The 27,022-nt window shown below is 44.7% G+C and overlaps 1 protein-coding gene across 1 annotated transcript in view; it reads right to left on the bottom strand.

The window, feature by feature from the left end:
• Nucleotides 1-27,022, bottom strand: part of CFAP58 (cilia and flagella associated protein 58) — a 98,484-nt gene that overhangs the window by 3,976 nt on the left and 67,486 nt on the right. Inside the window, exons 16-17 of the mRNA XM_084773025.1 lie at nucleotides 3,139-3,258; nucleotides 899-1,032 (exon numbers count right to left, since the gene is read on the bottom strand). Of these exons, the coding sequence (XP_084629151.1) occupies nucleotides 899-1,032; nucleotides 3,139-3,258 (254 nt within the window). The remainder of the gene's footprint in view (nucleotides 1-898; nucleotides 1,033-3,138; nucleotides 3,259-27,022) is intronic.

Here is a 27,022-nt window from a genome sequence, read left to right on the forward strand (position 1 = left end):
GCAGATGCACTCAAACCATATTTCAGCCTGTCCCTGAGATGTCCATGCAGATGAAATACCAAATATGACTTTCAACCCCTAATGGGAGTCATCGTGGAATTAGCTGGATTGGTTTTGGCAAGGCCACACAACCAGACCAAGTTTCGAACTTCCTGACTCAACAGGCGGGGGGGGGGGGGGGGGGGGGGGGGCCCTACTCCCTAGGAACAGGGAAATGACAACAAAACAAAGAGAGCAGTTGCTTCCCAACACTCAGGCACGCAAAACCCAAAATGCCAACCTTGGCATTTGTACCTTCATATCCTTATCTCCTGGAGGAGGAAGCCAACAACCCACCAGGCACCTTAGTCAGTCATCAGGCATGGATGCTTAAAGGCAGCCCTGTCTAAAACTAAGGCAGTGTTCCAGCTCTCAGAGGTGCCTCTGCATTGTGAGAGATAATGGCCTTGCCAAGCCCCACCCCCTCCGCAAAAGTACTTGGGGTTTTAACTGTGTCCTCCCCGCCGGACACCACCACTGTGTTCCATCTGCCCTGTGTCCGACCCATCAATGAGCAGGTGTTGGTGGACTCCTTTTAAGTTCTTAAGTTAGGGAGAATTCAGTGTCAAATGATAGGACATCAGTTTTTATGTGTTAGGAGCATCTAGTTATTTGTCCCATGACTCCGTTTACCCTATTGAGATTGGCGGCTCTGAGAAACTCATCAAGGTATAGCCCTAGCTGGTCCAGAGCTCTCTATGTGGCCCAGGCTGGCCTTGGGCTCACAGAGATCTGCTTGCCTTTGCCTCCTAAGTACTAGGATTAAAGGCACGCGCCACTGCTCCCAGCATCCTTACATACTTTCTGACAACCAGATACCAGGGGAAACAAGAGAGTAGGACATTAGACTGAGCCTTACTTCTGGATGAGCTCTCTGCGTTTCTGAGCCAGGTATTTCTTCTTTAAAGTCACGAGTTCGTTGCCGAGTCTCTCGATCTCATACTTGTACTCCTGGCTCTGTGACTCGTACATATTCAACTCTGATGACAGAACCTAACGTGACAAGTGAAGCAGGGTTAGTGAAGGGTGGCACGGGAGGGGACAATACATTCTTCCAAAGCACTTGTCTCAGCCTGCCGCCGTTCCCGCCAGGACGTAACGGTGCCCACCGTCGTCCAGTAGCACGCTTCCACAGGCTCAGCGGCTGAGGACTGGCGGGTCATAATCAAGTGACAAGCGTAAATGAAACGTCGTGCCGCGCTTGAACGGAGACCTAGCAGCAACATTCAAACGGGCTCAGATGGACAGTGTAATGTGCTTCAGGGAATATTATGGCTGGAGACCGAAATACTCCCAGGCACACCATCTGAAATAGCTCTTCGCCCTTTAAAATACGTTCAAGAGAAAATACTGCTAGGGAGTGAGATTCTGAGGATTACGGTAAAAGCCCTCTCTGAGAGCATCTTGCAGTCACCACCAACTAGGCTTTCAGGGTATGTGAGCGCCAGGGTGGATGTTCTGCTAAATGCCTAGCGTCCCTTTCATTGCATTCCCTGGGACTGTTCCTGGGCTCTCGCTGTATCTCGGCAGTGGGACACTTTAGCTGGAAAAGGCAGGGAGCTTGTGCCAATTAATGCAAAGGAGAGGCTATGATAAGAAGCCTGACCCCCACCTCTCTCCACGGCTGGGTTCAATGAGTACTTAAGGGATCTGAGCATCACTAGAGCAGGAATTCACTCATCTAAACAGCGCCTAAAGCACGCCAGTACTAAGCATATTCCCCACCAAAATCCAGGCAAGAAAAGGCAGCCAATTGTTCTAAGGGGCACACACTTGCTGTTTGGAAGACAGTCATAAAGGCAGCAGCATCATTTTGCCCCTTTGTCTGCTTCTGAACTCTCCCCTCCTAATTGTTGTGAATATGATTATGGCCATGCTGGCTGCATGGAGAAACATGATGTTCGTGTTGAAAGAAAACCTGTCTCGGTGGTTTGATTCTCAGAAACAAAGACCCTGTTTTGAGAATCTAGATAACGGCTTTGCTCTGTGGGACTTGCTCAGAATACCTCCCATCCCTCTGCTGCAAGATGTTGCATTTTATTCAGCACCAAAGGCAAGGGTTTCCTGAGGTAAAGGATTGCTGTAGCTTAGTGCCCCTGGGGGAGCTATTGAGGACTATCCAGAGGAAACTGTGGAGAAGACAAAGGAGGTGTGTACTTTTCCAACTTATACTCAACCGAAGAAAACATTTTTTTTGGCGTGAAATATTCAATTGTTTCAAGAAACAAAATTAATCAAAACTGTGTGTCTTTTGCAAAATCCCAAGTATGTCTCTGGGTCCTCATGCAAAATGAGCACTCACAGTAATTTGAAAATTAATGCTTTAATTGGAATGGATTCATCTGTCCTTTTCACCTAACAGGGCACAATAATATAATGTCCTGTTTATAAAAAAAAGATTGTCTATACTAATACAGTGTCATCTAGTTTATCCCACATGGAAGGTAAGGGTTATCACCCTTGCTGGGCAGGGTAAGTGCCAAAAGCCAGCTGACCTGTAGAGAACTCCAGGATGTGTGGGTGAGCTTTTGTGTTTCTTTGGTATTCTGAGAATACTGACTGCTCACTCAGAAGATAGAGCTAAAAATACGGTGTGAAGATGTACAGTTTTTGAGACAATTTCTGAGAAGCACACAGAATAATAAAACACTCCATGCCTCCAGCTGAAGCTCTGGTGTCACTTGGAAGGGAAGGCCAACAAAAGTTTGGCATGGTTTTATCTACTTCTTGTGAGTATTTAACATGATCAATGGACATGAAGGAAGATGCTGGGCACCGCTTGGTGCTCCGCAATGTTTACATGGGTGGAGAGGAACAGCAGAAAGCTCCTTTGGTGTGGCAGTTTACTTCGGTTTGGCAATGGTGTTAATGTTGTTCTTTCCCACCATCTGAGCTGTCTGAAGCACTCTGTGACCTTCCAATGCAAACCCTTCCTCCAGTTGCCTCCTCCCTTCCTCGGCTCCTTCCTTGGTGCTCACTTCCCTCCTTTGGGGGATCACTAGAGTCTAATGAACTCTGAGAAAAGCTGGCGTGGCCCCAGGAACGCGCTCGAGGTGGCCGTCCTGACAACCAAGAGCATGGCGCCTGCCCACCACTTACTTTCAGCTGCTTGGTCTTCTCTCGCAGCGTGTGCTGGTAGAGCTGCAGCTGCTCGGCAGCCTCAGGGCCAGGCTGCCGGGCCAAGACATGCTTCAGTTCCACATACAGCTTCTCCTTCTCCTGGGGGGGGGGGGGGAAGGCAAAACCAGGAGCAGAAGTTAAACAGCCCACCCAAACTTGCACCGCAGGGGCCTGAGGGTTCCAGAGCCTTCTGAGCTCCTTGGCAGTTGTGACAAGGAACAAGACCAAAGAGGCCAGATGAAGATCCTCTCTATCTGGACATTATGATCACTGGGCAATGTTGCAGGCTGCAGGACTACTATCAGAAGATATGGGGGAAGGCAAAAAAAAACAAAAAAAAGCAAAAAACGTCATTTGAAAGTCCTCTCTATACATGAGCAGACACATTTCCCCATACAGAGAGAGAAGAGACTGTTTGTAGGCTAAAATTGCATGGTGGAGCAGGGTGTGGCTTTAAGGGTCCATGTGTCCTCTGAAGGAGTTATCTCACAACAATGACTCTAGGAGACAAGTCCAGGAGAAGAGAGCAGAGCCCACATCATAGGGTGAGTCTAAGCTGTACTGGGAACCACGTCTTTCTGGTAGCTGGGAGCCAGGAATGAGCATGCCTGGGCTATCTTGAGAGGGAACGGAATAGCGGAAGCAGCTTGCAGCAGATGGAACAGTCCCAGGGCCCCCGCGCAGACAGAAGACAGGGCAAGCTGAGGCTCAGGAACCTTAGGGGAGACACAGGTAGATGTGCAGATGTTTCTGGAATGGAATCAGTGGACTTCGGTGAATAGTCAGACAAGTGCGGAAGGCAGGATCCCAATGACTTGTAGGTCCGTGGTGTCTGCCCTGCATGGGGGAAGGGAGGGTCATGCTGAGGAAGGGAGGCAAGACTGGAAGAGGAATGGATGTCCCAACTAAGTAGCGGCTGAGGTCACACTGAGCCTGGGCCATGGGACATAGACCTGGGAATTGAAAATGTAGCCCAGAACTGGGAAGCCAAAGGGCATGCTGGACCAGAGCACCCAGCTCTCCGCAATAATTAGCATACAAGGAGTGGTGAGAAAAACCTAAAGCGCCTCAAAGTAGAACAAAGCAGATGCCTTAGAAACAGGAGAGACTGTGTGAGTAGCCATCAATGAGATAAAGAGAAGAAACCAGAGACTCTAAAAACAAAGCTGAGGCAAAGCTGATTGCGGACCTCACTCAGGCTGGTTGCAGTGTCATATGGGAATCAAAACTACCAAACAAGGAAGAGAGTACCTCACATACATGAGGGTGTGGGAAGAAAGGACATCAGGAAATGGCTCAAGTGACCGATAAAAATCCCAGGAAAATCAGGGCAGGCATATTTACAGGACAAAGAGAAAGGATTTCCCAGAAGCCTAAAGAGCATCCCAGCTTTTCCTATCCTGATTCAAGCGATCTAAAGGACAGAGCTATAGTTTTCCAGGACCCTCTGGATCCTTCTATTTCCTCATTCTCCCAGGCTCCTCACACCTAAAGTTTCAATAGGATGTCCTCCCCTCTGGCCCACTTTCCTGGTAGGCTGGGCCCTGGGGTCCTCCTCAAACTATGGCACCAGCCAAGGAAAATATAGGCAGTAAACTTCGAACCCCTACCCAGATTAGCCGATGGACAGGACATTCTCCACCGTTAAGTGGAGAAAGAGATCTGACTTTCACACAAACTCTGGTGCCCCATATTTGACCATGTCCCTTGGATTGGGATGCCTGGTGGCACTCAGAGGAAGGATAATAGGTCACCAAGAAGAGACTCGATACCCTATGAGCATATACAGGGGGAGGAGGTCCCCCTCAGTCACAGACATCGGGGAGGGGAATAGGGGGGAAGCAGGAGGGAGGGAGGAATGGGAGGATACAAGGGATGGGCTAACAACTGAGATGTAATATGAATAAATTAATTTTTAAAAAGATTTAAAAAAAAGAAAAAAGAAAAAAAAGAGGACAGAGTTATTATTGGCTGCATAGAGTTTAGCCCCTGGTGATGCCTGTTTTCAGATCTTTACACTAAAGGTGTTACCCTTGAATGCGGTGTGTTTCAGTGTCGTGTCCCAGTCCTAGGCCCTCGTACACGTAGGGTGGGATAAACCGAACAGGCATTGCTAACCGCTCACATGTGTGCGTTAGTCTGAAGGCCTTGTGGTTCCCTGAAGGTATCTATGCTAAAAGGAAGCCCATGAGAAGTGCAAGTCCTCATGTTAAATGAAGCACCCAGTCAAACGGAAACTGATTTCTACCAAGAGCTATGTAACGTTGGTATTGTCATCCAATGATCTATTTTTACCAGAGCACATAAAATTCACTTTTTAAAATCACAAAAAATCCATTATCTAGGCACTGTCCCCTTTTGTTTTAGGTTTTTCCTTTCCCCTGGCTAAATTAGAGACATTTTATTATAAAAACATAGCTCAAGCTACAGAGTAGTGTTGGAGGCCACAAAATCAGGTGAATGGAATTAAGTGTCTCATGAAACCCGCTCGCCGAACAATGAGAGGCTGCCTTGGGAAGACGTTATTTCGGAAATGACAAGGAAACCCAGCAGCCTATAGTAAGGAAAACACAGACAAATAGAGTTAGAGAGAGGTGCTTTTCCTTTGTCATATAACCCCTCCTGTCACACTTTTTTTCCAACATAGTCACCACAGTAAATGGATACAGCAAGCAAAGAGAACAGTATCAAGAGGTGAGTTTATTTTCTATAGCCTCTTAATACCATCTCTGTTGGAAAAATAACACTTCTGACAGGCCTCCAAGATTCGATTTGGAGCGGCTGAGACCCGTGTGGAGAAGCCCATGAAAGTGCTTTGTTCATTTCTTTCAGCTCACCCTGCTTTCTCCCAGACACACAGACGGATGAAAAGTAAAGAGCCCCACAATGGCGAAGAGGAAGCATCCGGTTTGGGATAGAGTGTGTTGGCTGAAAAGACCTTCTTACTCCGAGAACCACCAACTATTTCCCCATGTGTAATGTCTTTCAATTACTCGTGCTCGGCTGGGAGTCGAGACAGGGCGAAGGGAGTTTAGAAGGAGCAGGTGATGTCACCTTGCTTCCAAGGGGAAAACGTCAAGGTCAGCGGGTGCTGGCAATGTCCAACGTCCCTCCCCAACCATATAGCTCCCCAAGAGCCTACTTCCCTATAATTCAGGAGGGAATTAAAGATACACTATTGCCTGTAGGGGGCGGGGAATCTGGATCAAGCTAAGCTACAAAGTTCCTGAAGACTATTCACAACATCAGTGAAAGAATCAAGACAGAAGGTAAATCAGGTCCGAAGCCACCACAAAATAAATGTCTGGGGTAAAAGATGACTGAACCCTGAATCTCCTCTCCTATAGCATCTGAGTGGGCCCTGCCTATGTAACCATCTTTTGATGCAGAGTGATTGACACTTTTTTTTTACCACAACCAGTTTTGTTTCTCAAAGTTATAAAATGGATCATGATGAATTTGTTCTAAAGAATGGCTGATCGTAGCTGGACAGTTGGCTCAGTGGTTAAGAGCATTTACAGCTCTGTCAGAGGACCCTCTTCTCTTACAATCAATCAGCTCCAAGCAATCTGGTGCCCTCTTCTGGACTCTACCAGGACCAGGCATACACACAGGATACCTACACTCACTCTGGCAAAGCATTCGTATACACAGTGCAAAAATAAATCTGAAGAAAGGAAATAGGAAAAGAACTGAGCAACTGAACAGCGAGGGACCCACAGGTGCGGGGAAAGTGAAGGAACTTCCATTACAACCAAGTAGTCAGAACCAGAGTTCTGAGGATTAAATCACCCAAGATAAGTGGTGTGTGCGTGTGCTTGCGGTGGATGGAAGAAACGCCAAAGGAAACTCGGGTGCTGACACAGAGGGAGAGCTGGAAGAGGATGGGTCTGGCGGGTTGTGGTGGGAGGGCACTGACTGCCAGCTTTCAGTTTGTGTGGATTTGTGTCTACGCCCACAGAGGAAAAGCTGACTGGTGAAACCGAGCTGCAGTGTGGTCATCATTAACATTCCAGCCATGTGTAGCATACAAATTTGTGTTTGGGGAGAACGTGCTGGTAATTTAGATAAATATGGAGCATTTGATGGATTGACAGTCTTAAGCACGATTGTCTTCCAATTTATTTCTCTCCTAACCCTCTACAAGGTCCAACCAAGCTCTTCAAACACTGTGCAATGGTGTGTATAATAACCCCATTTAGAGACAAAGCATGCAATTCTATTATAAAGAAAATCTATCTTATGCAACAGAGACTCATTAGCTGTCCAACGTATATTGTCTCCATAAGCCAGCAGTAGCAGAACCAGCTGTCTCATAATGCATAGCCTGTCCCTCTTCATTAAGCCACATCCATTTCTCTTTAAACCTAGTCAATTTATTTGTCACTTGGTTAGCAGCACCGTATGTCAACGAGACATCATAAGAAAAATCATAAATACTTTATTTCCTCACCAGCCAATAGTTGCTTCTTTAGGTTTTTTGTTTCTTATTTATTCAGAGTTTTTATAATGTGCATCAATACTACTTGGCAGCATGCTCTGGTCCTTAAGTTATTTTACGAACAGCCATCCCAGAATAAAGCTAGAGTATTCATACTGAAAGACTAGCTTTCTCTTCAGCTGAGCGTATCGCGAGACTAACCACATTATGTCCATGCTAAAACTTATATTCTCTTCCCTGACATTGCATTCCCTCTGTGGGAGAGATCGTCAGCATGATTATAGAGTCTCTGGCTGCGAAAGGCTCCACCAAGTCTCAGTGGGTAACGGCACACTATGTTGTCTATATCTGGTAGGTACAGTGTTAAGAAATTATAGAGGCCAGAGAGATGGCTTAGTGGTTGCCGGAGTAGGTGTGGTAGCCTATCTGTAACTCCAGCACTGGGAAAGCTGAGAGAGAGAATCCTCTGAGCAAGATGGCTAGGTAGACTGTCAGTGAGGGAGCTCTGGGTTCAACCGATAGAGCCTGCCTCAGTGACTAAGGTAGAGAGTGATCTAGGAAAATCACCATCTTCAGCCTAGGCCCTTCACGGGCATCTGCGCACACATGTGCACCAATATATATTCAAACATGCATACACACACAAGAGCACACACTACATACATACACATGACAAAGAAAAGAGTTGGAAAAAAAACTATACTACTAACTTCAAATAATGCCATCATCACTTGGTGGTGGTCCACAACCTCAGCTGGAAATTCCAGATGTGCAATCGCTCAAACCTCAGGCGTTTATCTTTTCCCCACAATAAATAGGAGATCTGTGTGTGTGCTGCTAAGAGTGAGTGCTGTGGTAGCGAGGACTCAGAGGGAGAGGTTGAGTGACTCCTGGTCACTGTTTATACTCTCTGTTTGCTTTGCATCTTCAGCAGGAAACAGGAAGTGGTTCCCTTTCAATGGGTGCCTCAGCACCTCTTCTTCCTGGGCTTGCCCACCAGAAGCAGTAGCTGACTGAAAGGAACTAACTTACTCTGTTTCCGTGCCAAGCTGTGTTCCGTAAATGCCAGTGCTTGTTTCTGCTCGCCCTAGAATCATCTATTTGCTTAGGCGAGAGCTGGGGATACGTGCCTCATCCCTGTGAACCAGCTGATGCACAGGAAACAGGCAGTTTTTCTTGCAGGCTGATCTGCCCCATTGGGTCAAAACTCACCCACATGGGCTCCTGAGAGCCAGGTCCTCCTACGACGGACAGGCAGATTAAAAATACAGTGACTTAAGGAATAACAATCCTATAACCACCACTTCTAAAAACACCCATTTCACAGAGTATACAGAAATGCTGACTTCCCGGATGGCAACAGGCATCGTCTATGGCACTAACTTCTATATTTGAACTTTGTGAACCTAAGATCAGAACTGTGACAGAGCTCTCTGCGCTTCTCACACCTACTCTATGTTCCACTCACTTTGGATGCAATATTTCCAATTGCAACGACAGTGATACCTCTCCATGCCCTCCCCCATACTCTTCAACAGAGGTCCAGCTATACTTGTGCTGAGAGTGCATCTTGAGTTGCCTTAGACCTCTTCCCTCTTGGACCATCTTCCAGTGGGCAGGGCATCACTTTAAACTCCATTGTGTCTACTTGCGCATAACTCAGGAAATTAATTGATGTGCAGCCTTGATCTCCTCATTAAACACTTTTAGAGGTTTCTAATAATTCTGTTTCAGATGCGTCTTTGAAATTCATATGACTTGTAAATGTATTCAAACTAATTGGCTCTAACGTCACTACTTGAAGGTGCATGTGTACACCGGTCATATCAACATGAAAATGCAAGGCTAAGTCTTACACTATTTTCCCCCAATTAAGCAATGTGTTGGCTTTTTAACAATGTTCTTTTTTGTTTTCCAAGACAGAGTCTCTCTGTGTAGCCTCGGCTATCCTGGACTCGCTTTGTAGACCACACTGGCCTCAAACTCACAGAGATCTGCCTGCCTCTGTCTCCTGAGTGCTGGGATTACAGGACTGTGCCACCACACCCGGGTTCTTAAAAACAGAAAACCTGACATCACACATTAACTCTTTTTCAGAAATTTTTTAAGTAAATTTTTGCCTCTTGCCTTAGTTTCAGTTATTTTCCATCTCCCTTAAGCCCACCTGTAATTCTTAATAAAGCACAAACTTAGATTTAATTTCTAAGCAAATTATTTCCCACCATTTGAGGGCCAGTCTAGAATACTGCCTAATGTATCTGAAAAAGCCTGCTTTCATTAGTAGAAAAATGAATTAGAAACTCTGTAAACATATTACATTTCTACCTGGCTTTAGAAAAGGAAAAATAATGGTTGCTATCTTGAGGCTTTCTTGTTTATTGGCTTTATAAGGAAAATGTCAGCAAAACTGAACCCTGGGCCCATCTTGTTTATGATGTCATGAAGTGGCAAAGCCCCCTGAGGGAGTGTGAGATGCTAGCATTGGGGATGAAACCGAATTACGCAGCCTCTCATTTCCTGTGAACAGAGAAGTGGTCGGGTACACCGTGGTCTTTCCTTCGGATGTGGATGTGTAAGTGTTTTATGAGACATTTGAGCAGTTTGCATGCTCTGACCTTCACCATGCTTATGACAATAGGAAAAATGCTTCTGATAAAATTGACACAAATTTTCAAGAAGGATCTTTTTTAAAGGGATTTGGTTTACAAAATGCAAACAGATTTGGTAAAATTCTACACAAGGTAGATAATCCCCTGAACCAGCCTGCCCTTTAGTAGCTAAGACTGCCCGAGTCACCTTTGAACCTTACTTAGCAATTGTTATGAGGAACTTGCTACTATTAAAACATGATAGTGTTGACTTAAAAACAAATTAAGGAAACAGGGCCAGAGAAATCCAAGTCAGGTAGGTATTTATCTACGTGAGATTCACACAAAGGTAGGGAAGTCTCAAACTTTAAGAAGTTTACTGTCTAGTAAAGGAAAAGCAAATGCCTCATTTAAAAGATTAAGGTGTGCCAGGTCGCCAAAGATATGGATGGTATAATGTGCAGTGCATGAGCAGGTTCAGCAGCAGAAATGACATCTAGTTGGTATGCCACAGCAGAGACACCAGATATATCCTATATATTAGAAACCACAATAACAGCAGTAGTAGCAATAGTAGTCACATTTATGGGCCAGAAAATGTCTTTGCTATTAAATGAAAGATTTAACAGATAGCACTCTTTGTTAAGAGATACCACTCTTTGAAGTCAGTCCATTTGAAACATGTCCATTGTCTGCTACAGGATCAAGTGTCTAAAATGTACCCAAATGCTATGCAGGAATTTGGCACAGGGAAGGTAATTGTTACTGATGCTCCTGTTAGATTGATAGTACCCAAGGTCAGCATCCTCCATAAATAGCGCCATGGCTCTTCATCTTCACAAATCATTTTTGTTTGTTTGTTGCTTGCTTGCTTGCTTGCTTTTCAATGGCAAGTCAATCTCTCGTGTGGTGCCTCCTCTTTGAGAATTTTGTTGTTATAAAGCTTGGCGTCAAGAAGAGATTACTGGATCTCAACCCTCATAGCTGGGCAACTGAGCTCCAAAGCAAAGTGATAGAAAAGAAAAAACTAAAAAAGGATTCATAGATGGGGGTCAGGTTACCAAGAAGATTAGAAAGGATCTCTGCTCCAATCCCGTGGAACCTTTTGTAATTGTTCTCCTCTTCCAGGGTGGGTGATGTTTTGACAGACTCATCTCATTTTTTGTTTGTTCTTGCTTGTCTGAAAATTTCGTATGTTCAGGTTGCTGCTGGCAATTGATGGCTGCTGAGAGAAAAAGGCCCAGTCTTCTGTAGGGATGTGGTCCCTACTTGTGCTTCAGAAGGACCTGCACCCATGCACACGCTGGCTGCACTGAGTGGACTCCATGGGTTTTTAGAAAAGAACATCTAAGGTTGGGTTGGAAAGGAAAGTTGGGGGACAGAAGAAAAGTTGAATGCAAGAGAAAGTGTGGTGTAATTGATGATGTGGACTGTGTTTTAATCCACCTTACTTGTTGACTGTTCGAAAGATTTCCCCTGGGGAATGTAGGTTAAGAGCACTTGCTTTTCCAGAAAACACAAGTTTGGATCCTGTCAGCACCCATGATGGAGGGCTCACAGGATAAAATGACTATCCAGCAGACCCAACATGCTCTTCTGGCCTCCAAGCGTACACACACACACACACACACACACACACACACACACACACACACACACACACACGCTCATAAACATACACATACATACATATACATACACACATACACACATACATATACACAGACTTATACATATATACACGTGCATACACACACACACACACTACAGATACACAATGGAATTGTGGGGTTTTTTACTTTACTCTTTTTTAAAGGACTACAATAGGTATTTGAAGATAGGCACTGAAACCATCTCCTTGGGAGAAGTCAGCACATAGAGACAAGAAGCCTGTAAAGGGGAAGAGGCTGTTTAAAACACTAAGTTGCTTGCCCATTTGGAGAAAACAAAACTGAGGCAAAAGCACACAGTGGACTATTGTCTGACTTTACAAATGTGTTTTCAAAAAACTTACTAAATAAGAGAACAACTTTCTTGGTCCTCTGTTGTTTTAAGCTTGTTCATTCTAGCTCTGGAGATCGGACCTAGCGCTTTGAGCATGTAAGGCAAGCACCTCCCACTGCACCCTTGGCCCCTCTTTTGTGCTTTTTATTTTGAGACTAATGTCCCAGGATGACCTCAACCTCCAGGTCCTTCTGCCTCAGTCACCTAAGGAGCAAGTATTCAGGTCTGTGCCACTAATCCTAGCCTTAAAAATAATTGTTGGTGAGCTTTGTTTTCCCCGTAAAATTGAACTAAAGATTATTTTTTAAAACCATCTCAACAGAATTTATACTGTAGCTGTAGCAATGTATGAATTGGAACAAATAATTAAGACAATTACTAATAGTCACAGGTATAATAATCAATGAACCATGAGCTCATGAGATTTCTGTTATTTTAAGCTACAAGATATTTGTAGCAACGTCCAATGGACCTATAGATAACTAACAGGAGCATCTTAATCTTTATCCCTAAAATAGTATCTTCATGTGGCTGTAGATTTCCTTTACAAAGTATAAAACAATGTTGAATACTTTCTTCAAACTTATTCCCCATTTTTCTTTCTCCTTCGCCTTCCTTCTCCTTCTCCTTCTCTCTTACCATCTCTCCCTTTCCGTCTCTCTCCCCTTTCTCCCTCTTCCTCCTCCTTCTTCTTCCTCTTTTCCTTTTTCTTCCTCTTCTTCCTTCTCCTTCTTCCTTCTCCTTCCTTCTTCTTCTTCTTCTTCTTCTTCTTCTTCCTTTCCTTCTTCTTCTCCTTCCCCGTCTAGCCTTACTGTACCAGACAGGAAAACTGTGGGTATCTCTAAGGAGTGCAGGTAACACTATCCTCAATTACAAGCAATAGGAAGCCACTGAGAAATGTCTCTTCAGATGGCACTTCCCTCTCTCCTGCAGAGTGGCTTTTTGTTTATTGATTTGTAATTGTTTATATATGAGGGAGATATAAATTTTATGCCTTAACTTTCTTTATGATTTCCCTGAAGGAACAGACGGTCTTAATTTTACTGTAGCAAGATTTAGCTATAATTTCTTTTATGGTTAATGCTTTTTGTGTTTCATTTAAGTACTCTGGCCGAGTGTTTTTAAAAGATTTCTTTCAGTAGAACTATTCAAAGGCTTCATTAACTTCTTGCAAATCTCTTTCCACCTCCCGGATCTTTAACAATCTCTGCCATCTGCGCATATGCTTCCTTAACTTGTTCTCCTGCTACCAGATTCCACTTTGTCATTTGACTTTGAATATGATTCCAGCATTTTCCTAATGCTACCTATGCTGGCACCGTGGCGCATGACATCCATTGTAAAGAGAATAATTTTACCTTACAGTTGTTTTGTACTGTGTTTGCACTGTGCTGTTGGATTTCAATGTGAGTGGATAATCCCACTGAATGACAGATACCAGTGCTGCCTCACAGGTCACTCGTGCTGGCAGAGATGAGTGAGCAGGGGCCAGGCTAACAGAGAGCATATTAGTGACTGTAAATCGTGACATACTCTATTCCCTGAACAACATCACAATTTGGGAAAACTGTACAAAGAATCCTGGGGTGGGAGGCAGGGAGCAAGAGAAGCCAATTCACTCTTCACCCAGAGCCAGTGTTGTAGACATGTCAGGCACAGTGTACACTTAACATGTGTTGTTTCATGAACTGAGCATAGGGTTCCAGATGAGGGGCTGTCAGAGTGTCAATGTCTTTCCCAAGCGAAGCTACTGAGCAGCAGAGCCAAGCTTGGAACTCACTGCAAATGGAGCAGTTTGGATTAGGATGAAAACATGTGTTTTCCTTGTTCTCAGCCACTATATGAAAAAGGGGGGGGCGCAATTCAAAGCAAGGCACAGGAATGAGAGTGTAAGAGTGTCCAGGGAGCAGTCCGAGTTGGCTGTAGCCAGTGAGTGTGCAAGAAAGGCTATAACAGCCGGCCAGACTAAACAGGAGAACTACATGTGTCTCTACAGACACGAGATGAATCTGTCTTTAAGTCTAGGCAGTGGGGAGCTATGGGGTTTCTTGGTGTCAACATTACCCTTGTATTAACAGCGTGGTATACTGTTGACATACTGCTCTACTGAGTTGTTTATATTGTGAGACATATATAAACCAGAGCATTTCAAAGACAGAGATGAAAATGCATGCACATATAGATGTTTTAGTGCTTTTCTCCTAATGTGGTGTGGGTTGTCTTAGGTGCTCTCAGATCAGGACAATCTGAATAAAGACAACGACTAGTGAGGGCGGATGGAACAAAGCAAAAGCCAAAGACGGACGCCAGAATGTGTGTCAGTGGAACCGAAGCAGCCAGCAGCTGGCTGGAATGGAAAAGAACGATGGAGTCAGAGCAGGTTTTGCATTTCAAGCGGTGGAGCTTAGAAAGCGGCCTCCCCATAAATGTTCACAGCAGGCCAAGGAGGAGGCAGTGCCAGGAAGTGCCCGGGCAGAAGGGTGCCCAGCTTGAAAGAACCAATACCGCATCCTCTTGTCATGCAAATATGAAGGGACCTAAGCCCAGGATGCAGAAGAGTCTAGGAAAATCACCTGGACTTCCACCATCACACAGGTGGTACCTGAAGCCTTAACAGGGAATAAGATCTTCGGGAGCAGAAGCAGCATCCGAGGATGTGATCTGGATAACGGTTATCCCGGCAAGCAGGGCAAGAAGGAAAGGGGGAAGAAAGGGGAGGAATTGGATGGGAAAGAGAGTGAAAAGTCTGCAGACTTCCGAGACATGAAAGAAAAGGGCGTGGATAGGCTCAGGTTCTGTAAGCCTTGGGGGACAAGGGAGGTACCGCCATTACTTACACATGTAGTCACCCCACCATTCGTCTGCACTTTTCTACACGCCCCCACACACTGGGTTGCACACCAACACTAAGCCCTTTGCACCAGAGCTACCCTGGAAGTCACCAGCTATCATTTATTAAGCAACTGCTACATGCCAGTCCCGCTTTCCTTTCACAAACAGTATCCATCGTTTTTAATGAGTCTACAATTCACTAGCTTTGCCCCCACTGATAAGGAGCTGTGACCTGAGCAAGATCACTCATCCTACAGCTGTGAAGAAAAACCAGATCCCAGAGACTGTATTCCTTCCTGTGATTCGCGGATTTTAGAGTCTAATGGGTAGAAGAGAAAGACAAATGATTCCAGGGTACGTTGTGATAAGGGAAGTTCTTGACAATAACAAAACGGCCTTTAAAATCAGAGAAGGGACATGGTTGAACAGAAAAGGCCTCTGGCATTCCATCGGCCGTAACACTCCATCACTTTCCAAGAGCACAAGGGATTCCGCTTCTCAAGCCCCTGGCTGGGACTACACATCCCTTTTCCACTGAATCGATCCCTCTAAAGCTTGTGTGTGTGTGTGTGTGTGTGTGTGTGTGTGTGTGTGTGTGTGTGTGTGTGTGTGATTTGTACAGGAGTAAGATAAACCAGGCTGCAAGTGTACTGTTGGGTTTCCAGAGAGAGAATGTCAAGGGATTAATTTCATATTTTTTTTTTGCATTTTTTTCTTTATTAATTTATTCTTGTTACATCTCAATGGTTATCCCATCCCTTGTATCCTCCCATTCTTCCCTCCCTCCTCTTTTCCCCTTATTCCCCTCCCCTATGACTGTTCCTGAGGGGGATTACCTCCCCCTGTATATGCTCATAGGGTATCAAGTCTCTTCTTGGTAACCTGCTGTCCTTCCTCTGAGTGCCACCAGGTCTCCCCCTCCAGGGGACATGGTCAAAGGTGAGGCACCAGAGTATGTGAGAAAGTAATATCCCACTCTCCACTCTACTGTGGAGAATGTTCTGTCCATTGGCTAGATCTGGGTAGGGGTTTAAGGTTTACCACCTGTATTGTCCTTGGCTGGTGCCTTAGCTTGAGCGGGACCCCAGATTCTTTGTTCTTAAAAAAACCCTCATTCTTCTTGCCCTGTCTAACTTCTGTATCTTAGAGGTACACCTTAGGGCCTCCTACATGCTTCTCTCTAAAGTCTGGAGTCAAGAGTCAGGCCAGTAGCCTCCAGCTTCCTCTCTCTAAGATGCACATGAAGTAGGAAACACAATGGAAATTCCAGAACTATAGTTAATGTGACCTGTGCTATAAACGATGCCCTGGGGGTTAATAAAAGACAAGCTGATGCCAATTACTTAAGAAATAGTGGTTACGATAATAGCTAAGCCTTATTGATCACACGCCATAAGCTCAGGAGGAACCACTTCTTTACCTTATCCATATGACCCTCTCATATCAATTTTAGTTTGTAACTGAGAAAACAGAAATTCACTGAGGTAAAGCCATGTGTCTGAGACCACATCCTATAAAGTGCAAAGTGAAGAATTGAACCCAGGACACTGGTTTGGTTTGGGCACAGACGAGATACTAGGATTTGAACCCAGGACATCACACTTGCTAGACAAGTACTCTATACTGAGCTACATCATACACACACACACACACACACACACACACACACACACACACACACACACACACACACACATCTTATTTTAAAATAGGGCCTCAGTTGATCCTGGAGCTCACTTTGAAACATAAGCAAGCCTTGAATCTGTCATCTTCCTGCCTCAACCTCCACAGCATCTGGCCTCCACTAGGCCCAGCTCTCCTTTATGATTTTTGTCCTTTTTATGATATTTGGTCCTCTTCCTACTTCTAGAGAAAAGCTCATATATCATACAAGGGCACTTATTCAAGAACATCTACCAAAAACCTTTACAGTCATGAAAACTGAAAAGAAAATGTACTAAACTAAATCACATCACTTAAAAAGATGGATTTAGTAGAGCTATACAAAGACATTATCTACAGCTTGAAGTCTTTCCACATAGATAGATCACAGAAATATAATGTGGAATGGGTATAAAAGGAAATGAATAATTATGTGTGTCATATAATACCATGTGAAGATATAAAATACATCGAGTAATTTGCTGGTAGGTACATCCATTTGCAGTAAATGTACCAAAATGTATAGAAGGACCGCACATCAAATTCATGATAGTCGTTGTCTGTAGGAAAGTCAGGGGAAATGAGGCTTTGGGCGGGAGGAAAAAAAGTCTTCGCTTGATTTTGAAAATCTATTCGATCTTTAAATCAGAAGCGAACATGGCACAATGTTAACATTTGCCACTTGGGGCCAGGCATGGTGGCCCACACCTTTAATTCTAGCACTCAGGAGGCAAAGCAGGCAGATCTCTGTGAGCCTGAGGCCACTTGGTTTACTTAGAGAGTTCTATGCCTTAACAAAGCAAAACATTGTAGTGGGCAGCGGAGATGTCTCGGTGTTAAGTGAGCTCACTGGTTTCCAAACGATCCAAGTTAAGATCGTGGCACCACGGAAGCGTGTCACAAGTGCTTGGGACTCCAGCTCCTGTAGGATTTGATACCACGGCCTTGAAAAGCTCCTGCGTTCACATGATTATACCTGCATGCAGACACACACATGCACAGAATTCAAATAAATCAATAAAATCCTCTTTTAAATTTGCCATTTGGCATGGATAGAAGATATATATGTTATGCTTCTGTGTTGACATTTTATCCAAAACTAAAACAAAACAAATACACATACACACGTGCACACGCACACACACACACACACACACACACACACACACACACATACACACACACAGTCTTCAATGCCAAGATTGCATACAAATTTGCTTGTGTTTTATTCTAGAACTTTTGAAATATTTCTCAATTTTTGTTTGTATATCCAGAAATAACCGAACCTGACTTTTTCTTTTTCTTTCTTTCTTCTCCTCCTTCTCCTTCTCCTCTTCCTTCTTCTCATTCTTCTTTTGGTTTTTTCAAAACTTGGTTTCTCTGTGTAGCCTTGGGTGTCCTGGACTTGATTTGTAGAGCAGGCTGGCCTCCAATTCACAAATCTGCCTCCCCAAGTGTTGAGATTTCAGGCATGTGCCACCGCACCCTGCTTATCCTAACCTTTTCGATCATAGATTGCTAATGATGTCTATCATTCTGTGTTTCTATATTACATTGTAGTTGTTGGCTTATACCAATTTTTCCTCCACTAGATTTGCCAGGGCATAATTAAGAACCATTTCTGTGCCTTTTACTTTTTTACAATAACCACATGACGTTGTTGTTGTTTTGTTGTGTTGTTGTTGTTGTTGTTGTTGTTGTTTGAGTGTATGAAGTGGCCAACTGGTTGGCTGGCTGGCTGGATGGATGGATGGATGGATGGATGGATAGATGAGTGGATGGTGTAGTTTCTTGTTGCTATGAAATATCCTGACAAAAGCAACTTAAGAGGGAAAAGGATAATATGCTTCAAAGTTCCTGGTTATAGCCCATCACAGATGGAACTTCCCAGTGGCAGAAGCTTTGGTGATCTGGCCACATTTTATCTTGGTTAGTTTTTATCAACTTGGTACAAACTGGAGTAACCCTGGGAAAAAGGACCCTTGACTGAGGGCCTGCTTCTATCAGAGTGTTCCGTGAGTGTTCTGTCAGATGCTGTGTTGGTTGCTAATCGCTGAAGAAGACCCAGACCACTGGGAGTGGTGCCACACCCACACCTGGACATGTGGTCCTGCATTGTATAAGAGGCTAGGTGTAGCCACACATTTCTTTAATCTCAGCACTCAAGAGCCAAAGGCAAAGGCAAAGGGATCTCTGTGAGATTGAGGCCAGCCCAGTCTACACAACAAGTTCTGAGACAGCCAGGGCCAGAAAATAAAAAGGTACCTGAATGCCAGGCAGGGAACAGGTTCCCATCTAGAGTTCCTGCCTTGGCTTCCCCCATGACAGGTCTGAAAGACAAATAAACCTTTTCTTCCCAACCCCCCCCCCCAGTCACATTTGGTCAATGTTTTTCACAACAACAAAAAGCAAATGCGGACACATCACATGGATAACCAGGAACAGAGAACAGTGAATAGATGTGCACTGCAGAGCTTCCTTCCTCCAGTCATATATACAAGACCAGGCAGGGAATGGTGCTTTTTAATGGTGTGTGGATTTCCACCTCAGCTAATATATGATAACCCCACTGAATACTCAGAGGCTCATCCTCCAGATAATTCTAGATGCTATCGTGCTGACAAGTAACATTAGCCATCATTCATGGATGGATGGATGGATGGATGGATGGACGGATGGATGGACGGATGGACAGACTACATGACTAAAAACTCTGACGGTCCTATAAAGACTCTCTGAATAGATTACATCAAACAATCTCACGAAATCAGAAAGAACTTACAGCCAAAGTGATGCCTAGTTAATGTCCACAGAACAGAACCATGCTAGTTAGTGAGATACTCACTAGCTGCTTGTTTGTAGCTGTCTAGCACTTCAACTGTATGTAGTCTCAGCTGATGATGTTCGCTGTAAATCCTAATACACATCAGACACTGTACTCTTTCTGCTCTGTTACTACGGTGCCAGAAAATGATGTAAAATAACATGTTGGTAACTTAACGTTCATCTCATGTTGAAGTGATATTAATTTGAATAAATTGAGTTAATCAATATACATTATCAAAATCAGTCTCACCCAGCTCTTTACACACTTTCTCGTTGTTGGCATCGGGGAGACTTAACATCACAGATATGGTTCACACTGTGAATTTATTGGACAGCTCTGAAATTGAGCAACAACACTGCCTTACATCTAAAATTAGAGGAGAAACCCATCCAGTTCTCACATGTGCCTAATTTGAATGCAAACCAACCACCTCTTTATATAAATAACGGCCTGAAACTAGATGAAAAAGTATGAGGTCATTATGCCGCACAGCCGACAACTTGGAAAATTAGACCTTGTGCAAATTGTTCCATAAAGCACTTAATAAAATTTTAGGGAAGTGGAAAATTGTGTATTAAGTTCTGTAATGCAAAGTAGATTTGTTTCCAGAAGAACAGCAAAAGGAGAGGGAGAGGAAGTAGCATTAAAAAAAAACCCAGCTGCAGAGGAGGGGAGCCCTTGTGCTCAGGCTCCTGTAGCCCAAAGCCTGGTTATTCCCCCACCACCACCACCCCCGCCGCCCGCAGCTCCTGGGATTTCTACCATCCTGGGGCTACACAGTACAAACCCTGGCCTCTGGACCCACGAGATCCAATCACAGAGCCCCCTATCATGGACAGCGGCAGTGACTATCAAGTGTCTCTCAGCAATGGGCAAGGAGATGCCCTGTCCCCCTACTTAAAGTTCCCCTTCGCTTTGAGCACAGCTACTCTCACACCTCCAGCTTCAAACGTCCTGGAAACCTCCTTGCTGTCCATCTCTGCTCCCGCGATTGTGTACCTGAGAAGCCAGGAGAACTGCACTAGCCTGGGTAGACCCTGCCTGTGCCGAGCACAGAGGCTGGCCCTCTCCAGCAGGTGGGGATGCCCTGTCCGCAGGCCAAAGCTGGAGCCTGGAGTGGGACCGTGAGAGGACTCAGTGCCTAACTGTGTGATCAGTACAGGAAGCTCAAAGGACGGGTTTTGGTGAAACAAGAGTGATGCGTGTCATCTAGCAGTGCCTGAGTCCTCTTTTGACCTAGAAAGAATTCAAGCTGGGTCAGACCTGCTAGAATGAGAGGGATTCCATGTGGCAGGGTGGTGAGTGTATTAGGTATCAAAGAGGGATGGAGACTGTCCCAAACAGGTGCCATCTGAACACATCTCACCCTCACAAACAACACCCAATTGAGAGACCCTTAAATAGCAGAGTCTTTGTGATAAGTGGTTCTGAGGGATCGGGATGCTGGGCACCAGTGTTATATTTTTATTATTTTTGCTTTTATCTGGTGGACAAATTTATTACATCTAATGTTCCATAGCCAGCTGAGCACCAGTGTCGTTACTCTGAGAGCTAGCTCAGCAATGCTTCTTAGAACTCCCTACCCCTCTGGACACTGTCGCCTGTTCCCCCTCCTCTGCTCACTGTGCCTCTGAGACCTGCAGTCACTGCACCTCCCACTTCACACAGCCCATTAACCTGCTGGCTTTGTTATTCTGTTTCCCCTTCCTCAGTGCCACCGAGGAATACTTCTCAGTGCCTGTGTAATACTTAGCCCTCATGCTGCAGGCACACCACAATGCCACTTCTGTGTGTGTGTGTGTGTGTGTGTGTGTGTGTGTGTGTGTGTGTGTTTCTGTGTGTATTTCTGTGTCTATGTGTGTCCATGTGTCTGTGTGCTTCTGTGTGTGTCTCTGTGTATCTGTGTGTGTATTACTGTGTATGTCTGTGTGTCTGTGTGTGTCTGTGTGTCTGTCAATATGTGTTTACATGCCTGTGTGTGTATGTCTATGTGTGTCTGTGTGTATGTCTGTGTGTGTCTCTGTGTGTCTATGTGTCTGCCTGTGTGTGTGTCTGCCTGCCTGCCTACCTTTTTGTCTGTGTGTCTATATATGTGGTCTGTGTGTTTCTGTGTGTATGTCTGTGTGTTTCTGTATGTATGTCTGTGTCTATGTGTGTCTATATGTGTCTATGTGTCTGTGTGTTTCTGTGTGTGTCTGTGTGAGTTGGTGTATTTCTGTATGTTTCTCTGTGTGTGTATGTGTCTGTGTGTGTATATGTGTCTGTATATGACTATGTGTGTCTGTGTGTCTGTGTGAGTGTCTGTGTATGACTATGTATGTCTGTGTGTATGTGTGTATCTGTCTGTGTGTGTCTATGTCTATGTGTCTGTGTATATGTCTGTCTGTGTGTGTGTCTATGTGTCTTTGTATATCTGTGTGTTTCTCTGTGTGTACCTGTGTGTTTCTGTATGTGTGTCTGTGTGTTTCTGTATGTCTGTCTGTATCTGTCTGTGTCTGTGTGTTTCTGTGTCTGTGTATTTATGTATCTGTGTATATGTCTGTCTATTTCTGTGTGTGTCTCTGTGTGTCTGTGTATCTGGCTGTGTGCCTGTGTTTCTGTGTATGTGTCTGTGTGTGTGTGTGTCTGTGTGTATGTATGTATATGTCTGTGTGTGTCTGTGCACGTGAGTGGGTACATGTGCACACATATTCATGTGCTATTGAAGGCCAAGGGGGTGCTGTCAGGTCTTTGCCTATTTTTGAAAATAGGGTGAACTTGGATCTCACCAATTCTGGAAGACTAGCTGGCTAGCAAGCCCCAAGGATCTTGCTGTCTTCACTACCCTTTGCTGGAGTACAGGTGTGTGTCCATAACATGAGTACTGGGGACCCGAACTTCGGTCCTCATGCTCATGCAGCAGGCGCTATACTGACTGAGGCATCTCTTGTAGTGGTTTGTGTTTTGTTCTGTGTCCTTTGTCCATTTGTTGTTCTCGGTGCTGTGTCACATAAGGACACTTGTTTACAAGTATATAATGTACACTGCGCATTGCTTATTCTGTATTGCTCTTCAGGTCTGCTACTGAGTCGTATCTGTGGATTTTGTGTTTTCAGTTTTTCTGTCTTGGCTTCTTTCTTTCCTAACTGCATGTCTAGTACATGGTCACAAAGAGACAGAAGTCTGCTGCCTCCTTCCTCCTGACTTTTTTTCCTCCTCCTGAGCCTTTACAGCAAAACTTCAAACCATAACTCGGCTCAGCATGGGCATCTGGAAAGGCATCAGTGGTGACCTGCTGGCCGTACAGTGCCTCCTTCTGGCCCTTGGCCAATTTCTAACAGAGATGAGCTGCTGGCTTCTCAGAGTCTTCCCTCCTCCTGGACTCCCGCTCTCAGTGCCGCTGCCTTCGAGAGCCTCGCTGAAAACCCATGAGCACTTCATGGAAGACCCAGCAATCCACAATGGATTGTCCCCTCCCGTCCCCTACTAAAGGACAGCCGGTTTACCTAAGTAAGGGCTGCTATAAGAGGGCAGCTACAGAACAGGGAGCCTCTAAATGTGCCTGTGTGGTACTCTCAGGCACGCCATGTGCTTCCAGCCAGAGTTGCCATTATGGGCAATGCAAAGTTTCCTGTAACCCCAGTGCTGCTAGCAGGGCGGGCTTGTTGCACTCTGCCACAAGACAGCATCCACCCTTCCTGTGCCACCTGGCTTCCTCTCCCTGTTCCCACTCAGTGACTGCTGCCTTGTGAAGAAAGCTCAGCACCGAGGTGTGACGTGGATACACTGGGACAGGCATCCGGAGAGAAGAGATCTCATTTCCAAAAACAAGCAAGAGAGCTGTGGCTGCGTTGATGTCTTAAATGCGCATTTAGACAATAACAGCTGTGGCCATCAAGTGCGGTGGCAAGGGTGGGGGACTAAGGTTGGGAAAGTCTATCCTTCTCCTTCTGTCTCCACCCCGCAGAGCTGCTAAAATCCAAGCGAGACAATCTACGTGAAATTGCTTTGTCGACTGAGAGGACATTTATAATTTGTAATTATTCTGTGATATTTTGCCTGCAGCTAGACCAAGAGTCAGACTGTGGCAATGCTGGAGAAAATTAAAATATCTGCTAATTTCTTCTGACTCAAAGTTCCTGGGACTGTTTATAAGCTGAGAAGTCTAATTAACTCCCATCCCCTTGCCTCTTTTCAGATGTACAACGTACAATAGACTTCAAACTTCAACGTCAACACAGTCAAGTTCCTGGTGACTTTCAATTAGGCCACAAATGTTGGTTTGAGCTCTGATAGTCGTCTTTTGCCCACAACTTTCTATCTAGTCTCCTTGGTTTCCATCTCCCAAGGCATTATAAAAAATAGAAATTTCCCCCATAGTCACTTCCTGGCCACTGCTTTCTCCTTTGCATCCATCCCTGATTTCCAGGCAATCCCTCCGATTCCCAGTTGATGGGAGAGAAACAGTGTCTTCTGGACGTGACAGGACTGCCATGCTCGTGGACTCATAGAAATGCAAGACCTGCATGAGAGCAAGCCAGGAACATTCTAGAAAAGAGTGAGAAGTGCTCCAGAGCCCTCCAAGTACAGCAGAGTATTGATGGGCAGTTGGTGGCTTGTGGGAGAGGCAGAGTCAGTTGTCCTCAAGGATGTGACCCTGGCTGTTTTCCCACTCGCCGGTGGATGGTCTCACCCTCGGAGCTATAAGGGCAGCACAAAAGGAACTGGTCTTTTTTAAATAAGATGACACAAAATTAGAGAGGTAGGAAATTGGGGGTGGATTCGGGAGTAGTTAGGGGGGAGGAAAGGAAGTGGACATGATCAAAATGCATTGAATGGAATCCTCAAAGAATTAATAAAAATATTCTTAAAACAGCAGCATCTTCACGATTGTAGCTAATATTTAACAGCTTCCTCCTTGGTCCTTGTCTCTGCATCCTTTCAGTCTTCCTTCCTCTTCACTGTCTCCGTGTCCCACCCAGAACTAAATAATATCCTACAGAATGTAGGCTAAGAAGGCCAACCAACACTTCTTACGCCAGCCTGCAGGGGGTTCAGCCCCAACACTGTCACTGAGAACGTATAAATCCTCGATCTCGATCGTGTTACTAAACCATTCTGTGCCTCAGTTTCCTTACTTATAGCACTGGGCTAATAACAGACATTACTGTGACGATAATTCACATAATAGCACTAATGCAAAGGACTGGTCCCAGGACTGGGCACATAGACACAAAGGCATTCAGACTCTGTTACCATAAGAGTTGTGGCTGCTGTCCATGACTGAGTCTGCAATTGTCTTGCAGATCAAGATTAATGGCATCGCTTGTCTCTAAGACCACTAATGGGTCCCCACTATGCCGGCAGAGTGCATCCCAGCACAGATAGCCACATCCCCACACAACAGCTGAGGGTGGCCACACCCTGTCACAACTGTGCCTCTGTCTTTCTCAGCCTGAGAACCCCTCTGTTTTATTTCCATGCACCTCCTCCAAGCACACTTTCCCTTCCTACATCCGTGCGTCCCGTGTTGCCTTCTCCACCCAGTCTGACCACCACCGCGGCCCTTAACTCTCACAGCCCAATGTGTCGGGCTTCATCCTGGGCACATGAAACCACCTGTCCTACTTTAATCCCTACCCAAATCGGGCCCTGTATTACTCTTAGTAGTGCATAGGTCTGGTAAAGGGAAGATCGCAGAACTACACTGGAGCCTCCTGCTCGGGCGCTGTGCTGCAATGCATGTTCTCAGGAAGTGGCTCGCTCACTCAAATCCCAGCCCAGGCCCATTTTCGTCCTCCTTAAGGAATCCAGCCCTTCGCCTCCTCCCATGCTCTGATCTTTCCTGTCCAGATGGCTGATGTATATAGCAAACACGTTATTTTTGCCGTCCCAGCAGAAACTCTGAGCCACAGGTATTCACTGTCATTGGGATCCGGTGTAATGCGAACAGATGTAATCACAATTGTTCACGAAATGAAACCATAAAGTAACGATCTGCATTTTCACGCACTGCTCTTAGATACCAATCTCATTTCCTCCCAGATATACCTCAGGAGCCCTCTCAAATAGGCTATAAATTTCTTACAGACGAGGACCGTGTCTTATATTCCTCTGTGTCTGGCAAACTTCTGGGGCGAGATAGACACCCCAAAATTCCTTTTGAGTCATAATCTGTCTACTAAGCAGGCCCAGCAGATCGCTAGAGATGCACAGGACAAAAGGCTACGAAGCCGAAATCCCCCATCACCATCGCACGACAAAGAGAACGCTGAGTCCCGGTTCCCAATTGTCAGGATCCAGAAGCAAACTAGGTTTGATAGCCTCGCTACAATGCTTAATACGCTACATATTTGGCATCTGTTCCAGAAGAGACTGTGTGTCAGGAACTCAGAAAATGTTCTCTTGGGTATATAGGCAGTTTCAAGTCTGTCTCCTCCATTAAATACATCCAGGGTAGGGAAAACGCATCTTTAAATGCATGAAACATGAGCCAGACTTGACACCCATCTATCAGGGCAGCTTTAAGGATAATAAAACCAGAACTGCCATTATAAGGAGAGAGAGAGCTTGATGACCCACTAGAGATTTCTTCCAATCTAAACGATTCTATAAATTCCCCTAAAATCATAAAAAAGGCAGATTAAGGATTCATGTAGGTATCTGCACTATAAATACAAATTAATTTCTGCTCCAGCTGCAATTTTTCTCCTCCTTGTGAGAAGCACTTCCATCCCAGAGATATTTTGGGTGAAATACCAACCAACAGAGGAGCTGAAGACAGTTAGGGCTCCCCCAGGTCCTTGTACACAACTATTTTCTTCTAATTTCCCAAATAAATCTGTATCTTGAAATAAACTGAATTGAATCTTGCTGCTGTCCAAAAACATTTATCATGGAAAATTTGTTTTGTTTGGGGAGTAAGATATAATTGTACACAAACCCAGTAAGAAGCTAAACAGTCCACTGAGGAACTCATTCCTGAAAATGTCTGGACTCTGAGTAATCTATTTATTCCCCTTTTCAGTTACTGGTCATATTTTTTGCTATTTGTTTTTGCTGAAACTTCCTGTTTGAACACTGCTTTTGCAAAACCCTTGGACAATTTCTGAGGCCAAAAATTATTGTTATGCCTCTCACCCGAGTTTATGAATCTCCATTCAAACTGATCCTGACAGAAGTAGATAATAAATTTGTTGGGTTTTCTTCTTAGCATCCTCAAACATACTATATATCTCAGCAACTAGAAATAAAAAAGAAAATAGTAATTGGTAACATTTTTTTCAAGATTGATCTGTCAACTATTGGAGCTTTACCTCACATGTTTTCTCTGATCCAATATGGAGTCAGAGACCAAAATAGAAATGAACAAATGGGTTGTAGATCACATTTCCAAATGTGTATGTGGGAAGCTTGTTCACTTATGACATCACAGCTGTTTCTCCTATAAAAAGAACCATGTCCTGTGGCAAACTATAATTTCCCAAATAAAGGGAATAAAAGATGAAAGGAAAGAAAAACATGTCAGCA

This window comes from Acomys minous (genome assembly GCF_964271855.1).
Source record: "Acomys minous genome assembly, chromosome: 2".
Classification (NCBI taxonomy): domain Eukaryota; kingdom Metazoa; phylum Chordata; class Mammalia; order Rodentia; family Muridae; genus Acomys; species Acomys minous.